Here is a 7,910-nt window from a genome sequence, read left to right on the forward strand (position 1 = left end):
CAAATCAACTGTTCCTGCTTATTCACAGACTGGATCTCTTCTCTCCACTTTCCCTAATTGCAGATTCAATTATTAGATTTGTCAGTATTAATATTTTTATGCTTAGATTTTTTTTGGGGGATCAAACTGTAAACACCGTTTGTCCCAACCAGACACGACGCGATAAAAAGTATCCTTTCCTCCTTGTAGTTTTTGTCCTAACCACCCGTGACAGCGACACGTGACAATAAGCGACATGGGATTCTATTTTAGGAACGGTTTTTATTTTCTGCGATGTCGCAGCAGGAACAACATACAAAATATGACAGTGATAATCTCAGGTAATGATTATGTGCTTTATTCAATGTTAAAAATGTCTAATGTGAGTTTGAATATTATTTTTGCAAATCATTTGAACGTTGTGTCAGTACGTTATAAATAGAACGGGATTTGTTGTGTCGCGCCGTATCCAAAACAGCATCACTGATTATTACGAGTTCTATTGTATTTTATTGCGTTGCGTTGCGCCGCGCCGCTCGCGTCTGTTGTAGACACGATGTAAGTTAATGTAGCTTTCTGATGCTGCGTTTGATTTGGTCTGAAATTGGTTGAAATGCCTATTGAGTTAGTTCACCCAAAAATTAAAATTAGGCTGTTTTACTCACCCCAGAGGCATCCTACTAGGTGTATATGACTTTCTTCTTGCGCTGACCTCATATGTCATCCGCCTGGAACTGCTTCTGTTTACAACAGTGAGCGCAAGCTAGATTCAAGTGATTATTACGTTTTGGATATGGATGTTTTTCTTTCAAAAACGCATCGATTCGCTACAGGAGGCCTTTGTTCACCCCCTGGATCCGTGTGACACTTTTTTTTTATGGATGGGTGCTTTTTATTTAACTTCTTTTGGACTGAAGCACTGCAACACCCGCTGACTGCAATGATAGAGCTTGGAATAGCCAGGACAATTTTTAATATAACTCCGACTGGATTTGTCTGAAAGAAGAAAGTCATATACACCTAGGATGCCTCTGGGGTGAGTAAAACACAGCCTAATTTAAGTTTTTGGGTGAACTAACCCTTTAATTCGCAAAAAAGTTTTTACGCTCGATTGAGGTGGTTTTTGACTTGTGCGAAAAAGGGTTAATGCGAATAATGGGAGATGTAAATGCGTATTTGCGAATAAATCCCGCATGAGCGTTCAAAAAAGTCATGTGACTTCGCGCTATGGGACAGCATAACCTGACTAACCAGTGGACCGATTTTGTTGCACAGCATCTGAAATGTTGTCATTGTCATTCTGAAGTGCCCGAGCAAAGTCTGTCGTCAAAGTATTTCTGTATAACTGCCTCCCAGAACGGTCTATCACGACTATGTTCCCAAACAGCTGACATTCACCTCCGAAAGCAAGACTGCATTTATTGTGTTTCGTCTGCTCACTCAAAGCGCAAGCAATTTATTATATTTGAGAATTATTATATTCAGTGGTTTCTCTTACTTTTCTTAGTGATATTTAGTGCCAGTTTATCAGGAAGTGACAATTTTGTTCTCTCTGACTCGTTGGATGGAAACAGTGCTTGTTCGCAAATGTTTTATGCGATATTCCAATTTTGCGCATAAGTTAAATTCACAACTTTGGATGGAAACCCGGCTATAGTCAATTCATTTTAGTAGTCATGTAAGGTTGTTTATTTGTTGCTTTTGGCATTAATTTAGTATCAGTACCATGAGCTTGTTATTGTTCCAAAGCCAAAATTTTGCTGTGGATGCAACAGACATCCTGTTGAACCTGTTGTAACATTTTTTGTTTCTGTTCTTTGTTTCTAGAAAACTCAGAGGGCGTCTCTCTTCCTCTTGGCAACTCTAAAGATTTCATCATCTCTTTTGACCTGAAGTTTACATCTAATGGTAGTGTCTCTGTCATCTTGGAGACCACAGAGAAAGGTCCTCCTTTTGTTATCCACTACGTCACCACCCCCCAGCTCATTTCTTTTAAGGAGCGTGACATCACCTATGGGATCGGCCCTCGGACTGCATGGACCACGGTCACCCGTGACCTTCTCACTGACCTCCGCAAAGGCATTGGCCTCTCCAACACCAAAGCGGTCAAAGCCACCAAGACCATGCCACGACGTGCCGTAAAGTTAGTGGTGCACGGCCACGGGATGATAGACAATATCACGATCTCCACCACTTTGCATATGGCGGCTTTTTTCGCCGCCAGCGACTGGTTGGTGCGCAACCAGGACGAGCGCGGTGGTTGGCCAATCATGGTGACTCGTAAACTCGGGGACGGTTTCCGTGCTCTGGAGCCAGGTTGGTATTCGGCCATGGCACAGGGGCAGGCCATGTCCACTCTAGTGCGTGCCTATCTGATGACAAAAGATGATACGTACCTAAAGGCTGCCTTGCGTGCCACCGGACCTTTCAAACTGCCAGCGGAGCAGCATGGCGTCAAAGCTGTGTTCATGAACAAATATGACTGGTATGAGGAGTACCCCACAATCCCTAGCTCCTTCGTTCTCAACGGGTTCATCTATTCCCTCATAGGCCTGTATGACCTGGCGCAAACCGCAGGTGAGAAGCTCGGTCGGGACGCAGGTCAGCTGTACAGCAAGGGGATGGAGTCCTTGAAAGTTATGCTGCCCTTGTACGATACGGGGTCGGGCACCATCTATGACCTGCGCCACTTTATGCTGGGCATGGCGCCCAATCTGGCTCGTTGGGACTACCATACAACGCACATCAACCAGCTGCAGCTACTGGGTACTATCGACAACTCACCCATATTCAGGGATTTCGTCAAGCGCTGGAAAAACTACCTGAAAGGAGGGAGGGCCAAGCACAACTAAAGCGGAGTACACCTCTACGATCTCTTCATGCCCTCACATCCTCTTCCCGACTGCCACCATGAGGGCCACAGTGTCTAGCGAGGAGAAAAAGATGGCTGAACACTTCGGTAGACCTCTGACTTTTCAGTTTGAGACAGTAATTGCAGTGCTTCTTGTGTCTGTGCTGAGGTTTTAATTAGGTACAAATGCAGCTGCTTGCAGCATGTGTCTGGATAAGGAAGAGGGAGGGCTTATGTATTTAAAATTCAAAGCCTCGGATCTGCAGGTTTGAGTGAGAAACGCGTCTGCTGAGATTTGCCACGTTTGGGCTCACTTCAGTCAAGATGAGGAAAAGTAGAGCTTTCAGAATCTTCTTCCAAAGTCAAGCTCAGAAAATAATTAGTCATCAGACAGGCAAAATTGTCGAGAAATAAATCGTAGAGAACAACCTTTAGCTGCAATAGTTATTTAAGTTCATAGCCTGTGAGCAGAACATTGCAAAAAATGCATATAAGCTATGGATAAAAATGCTGAAATGTCCTCAAGTGTAGCATTGTTATATTTCACAGAGCACTGAAGGTTTACTCGGTCGGCTTGACATTGGAAGGAAACACAACGCCTTTTGTTCAACCCACTGTCTAGCCTTCGGTCTGCATTTCATGATCCTTTGCTCTGTCAGACCCTCGCTACAATCAGATTGAGCTGTCACGAATGCGGCCCAGTCCTGCCCATAATGCACTTAAAGCTTTAGAGAGGTGGTCGTAGGTCACTTCCTGTTTACAACAGATTTCGGGAAACATTGCTGTAGTTATTAAGACACCACTGTCCTGGACTAACAAACATAGAGGCTGCTTTTTGAGAAATCTGAGGGACACTGAATGGTCGTGTAGCTGGTGTTCATCCCTGTAAGACGTCAAACCTCAGTTAAAATTGTGCTACATGTAGACTGGTCATGCACTTTACTTGTGTGGCATGTGTGTGTGGTGAAGATGCGTTTATACAACCATGTGATGAATTATGACTGATTTTTGACATCCAGTTTTTTTTCTCTCTCTCTTATCCTTAATGGCAGTAAATAATTTATAAGGGAATTTTCAGGTTTTGTTTATTGTAGCTGTACCCATTTCCTCAAATTTCTCTCTTTTTTTTTTTCTTTTTTATCAGGTGATTGTTATACAATTTACTTTTGGACAGCTGTATTATTTCTCTTGATATTATTTTTATAAGTAACATCTCCCCTTTTTTTGTTTTGAATGTCAGAAACACAATTGCCGTAATGTGGAGCAAAAGAATGAGAATGTTTCTTTCACATTCAGTTGAATAACTTGCATCTCAGGCAAGCAAACAATGCTGTTTCATGTATTAAAAATATACTAATGATCAGTACTTCCTCATTAAAGTATAGAGTATACTATAGCATCAGGTTCTGGTCTTTTTTTTTTTTTTTTTTTTAATCCTAAAGCATCTCCTCACATCACCAAAAACATTTCAGCAGCCTTATGACTAGTGCAGCCAAGTTTCTGAGACTGCAGATGGAGTTCAAAAGAGTTTTGGCCATGTCACTTCTTGATGTTTCTCAGAGCGATCAGCTTGTCCTCAGCAGTAAAAGCTCCACCTGGCTGAATCCTGTCGATCTTAATCTCACCTAACCACAGCTGCTAAGATGCCGAGATGTTATCCCATTATCTGGCATCCTGCTGTTCTGAACCATTTCAAACAGATGTTCGCATTCCTGCGTGGGCTTTTGGCTTCTGGCTTCAGATTTTCAGAAAATAAATGTCAGAGAAGAAAAAATGTGGCATTTCTGAATGTTTGATATGAAAGCTTCTGATTTGTTTGGCAGAGATAGCGTTTTGAGACTATGGGTGCTTTAGTCCTGAGACGTAGCTTTTGTGTTGACCTTTTTTGGTTTAAAAATCATGTTTTCCCGTGAAAATCAGGTTGCTTGTAGTCTCGCCGACACAGATCTCACATATAATACTATGCACATTTCATACTTGTCGCTTAAAGGACAGACAGAGGTATATTTAAAGGGGAAAAGATGTTACCATGAGTGAGGCAGAGAGCTACATTTCATTTATACTGTACCAAAGTCTTTAAAGCATTAGTTTTTGCATTATGCTGTATGGAAGACCATGGAGCATTTGTCTTTTTTTAGTTTGGAAAGGTGATGGGATTAAAGGAACACTTTGAGGTGGTAGTTACATGCCTTCCTCTTGCGAAGAAATGCCTTTTGATACTTTTTTTTTTCACCTTCAGTCTAGATTTGTACAAAATGGAGTGGGTATAGAAGGGAACAGGGAATATTATTAATCACTGCTATCTATGGGGATGTGTGCAAATCTTGAAGTAGAGCTAACGCTCAGTGCTACATATTTCAAAGGGGAAAAGCGAGATTTGGAACAGCATGTCTGTTCTTGAAAGCCTTGTTTCAAAGCAGCCTCCTTTTTGAGTTGAGTTGACCAAATGTTGGTTGCATTTGAGAACTCCTTGGAGTAAGCAATGTTAAAGCACAACTATAGTTTCTTTAATTAATTTATTCTCTCTCTCTCTCTCTAAAAATGTTTCCAGTCTGGACTTTGTGCAAAGCCTTCCTCTGCAAGCTGCTGCAGTTTAGAATTGTAAAACTATAGAAAAGAGTAGAACAGGTTTACCTTTTTCCCTCTTCTTTTTTCTGTTTTATTTCATTCTTGATTTATAAATTGACATGCGAGGTGTGATTCATGTGTATGCAATAAATGATTGAACTGAATCACAACAGCTGCACACCCAGAGGTTGTACAGACTTTGCAAAGGAAGCACAATGTGCGATCATTTTTATGCAGGACAAATGTTTATTAAATTCTTTGTGCTTTTAAATTTTTTTAATTTTTTTTATTGTATAAATAAAGGCATTTCGTTTTATACATAAAAATGTGTCCACTGTGTTCCTTTTAATAAAGCAGCATATTTGACTTTCATATGCATATTGACTAGATTTTCCTCATTTATTTAGATTTTGATTCATTTTTGATTCATTTGTTAAGTCCTATCCGGTCACTTTTATACTTCCTCACTAGCTGAGCAGAAATGAGCAGTGTTGAACACTGCTTGAGGTGCCTGCTGCATCCCCCTGCAAAAGTCCCTGTTCACTACAATCCCCGCGACATTTCTCTCTATCTCAGTCACACATATGGACACTGCGGTTTAATTACTAGCTGCAGCCTGGGGTCTGATTCGGCACATTAAACTCTGTTCTCATTCTTCTGTCCTGTCTCTGCCTCTCTCAGTTCTGCATGTTATTTTAGCCAGCATTAGCTGAGCTCATAACACTGGTAGACTGTAGGTGAAGGTGCCCCATGGAGCTCATCTTTTAATGACTGTCTGATCAGATTATCACTGTTTTTACCCAGACTCAGCCAGCTGACGCTTGAGGTCTGTGGTCTGACTGTAGGCAGTGAGTTGTTGTTGTTTTTTTTTTCTTGGGCCGGATAACAATTTTTTTTTAATTCATTTTGGCATATTTCAGTCATAATGTCTATTTTCCATATAAAAATGTTAGCTGTTAGCTAATGCTGTAAATTGGGAACCTTCTAAATGGGTAAATTTACAAAAATGTTAATTAATGAGATTTGCTATAGAACTAGAAAATATACAGTTTAACTATGCTGTACTTTTAACAGATATGCCTATAATAATCATGCAAACTGTGGGTACAAACTGAAGTGAAAAAATTTGTTAAACTGTTACTGTTAACAATTCTAAACTAACAATAATTAGGCCTATAAAATTATCAACTCGTGGACACATCAATGATTAGTTTTTTTTTTTTAAAAGAGTCATTTGTTCGTGAATGGGCCTCGTTTATTTTTTTGTTTCGAATTCAAGTAAGAGTAATTTGTTTGTGCTCATGCTACAATGATACCACTGTGTAAACCGGTTGTTTTTACTGGATCAAAAACATGCACCAAAAACAAACTAATGTAGTTTCCTTGTCGATCTGTGTGTGACTCATGCTTTTGATTAACCAAAAAGAATCAGTTATATAGTCATTTGTTCTTGGACGACACTGTATGTTCAACTGTATAGAAAGTTATTGTTTGCTGTATTTTTAGCAAATTTCTTAATTCTGTTTAGACTTCAAACCCTGGCTCTAGTTTCATTGGCAGAAGCATCCCTCAAAAGGAAATCTCCATTAATCAGTAGATCAATATTCTTTCTCAGCCTTAGTTTATTCTTTTAAAGCAAGACATTACAGGCAAAACCATTGATTTTTTTTTCATGGCACAAATCTCCACTTTAGAGGAACTTACACCAAACTCTCCAGTTTTATTCCTATCTATATTCTGAAGGTTTTTGTTCATATATCTTTTGCCTGATTTATTTAAAGTGGTTAACATGGTGATTTTGTTTTTCCCTGGCTATTTTTATTTTTTTTTAATTGTTATTTTTTAAATTTATGCCATGATATAAAGAGATTGTAAACATGGCTTTATCCAATGTTCAGATTTCAGAGATTGATGTATGCAAATTAGTGCATATTTAATTAGATAATGCTTCATTTGCATATTTAAACAACATTTTGGAAAAAAAATTGTAAAACAAAAACAACTGTCTTCACGTTCTGTGGTTAATCAACTGGGGAAGTATGGTGTTATCTATTGGTTACATTTTTTTTTTTTACCCTATTCACCTGGTGTCTTGCCTTGAAATGTCTTTTTAAAATTTCACTTCTTCAGAGATAGACTCGCTCGCACATACCAGCAAAACACAGGAAAACAATTCCCAGACTAACACTGAACTGTCAAATATCAGTTTATTCTTGAGTGTTTCATTACATTCAACTCATGTCTGCCTCCCCGATGTCTGCAGCAGACGTTTCAGTTGTCTGCTTGGTTTGGCATTGTAACAGGACACAGTGAGTGATGTGGCTTTTGTGTCTGTGTGAGATTCACACACACACACACACACACACACACACACACACACTTGTGTCATTTTCCATTTGTGACCTAATACCTCAGCTATGCAGAGTTCAGACTCTTCTCATCCGGCACACTCTGAGATGTTCTGATATATTTTACCCTTGGTAATATTACTGTGACCGAAGTGACAAAGATA

General features: G+C 39.6%; 1 protein-coding gene across 1 annotated transcript in view; it reads left to right on the plus strand.

The window, feature by feature from the left end:
• Nucleotides 1-5,697, plus strand: part of LOC107700477 (D-glucuronyl C5-epimerase-like) — a 67,257-nt gene extending 61,560 nt beyond the window's left edge. Inside the window, exon 5 of the mRNA XM_016502137.1 lies at nt 1,807-5,697. Within this exon, the coding sequence (XP_016357623.1) occupies nt 1,807-2,831 (1,025 nt within the window). The 3' untranslated portion in view covers nt 2,832-5,697. The remainder of the gene's footprint in view (nt 1-1,806) is intronic.
• The last annotated feature ends 2,213 nt before the right edge of the window (nt 5,698-7,910 follow it).

Source organism: Sinocyclocheilus anshuiensis, unplaced genomic scaffold, assembly GCF_001515605.1.
Source record: "Sinocyclocheilus anshuiensis isolate Anshui unplaced genomic scaffold, SAMN03320099.WGS_v1.1 scaffold154, whole genome shotgun sequence".
Taxonomy (NCBI): Eukaryota; Metazoa; Chordata; class Actinopteri; order Cypriniformes; family Cyprinidae; genus Sinocyclocheilus; species Sinocyclocheilus anshuiensis.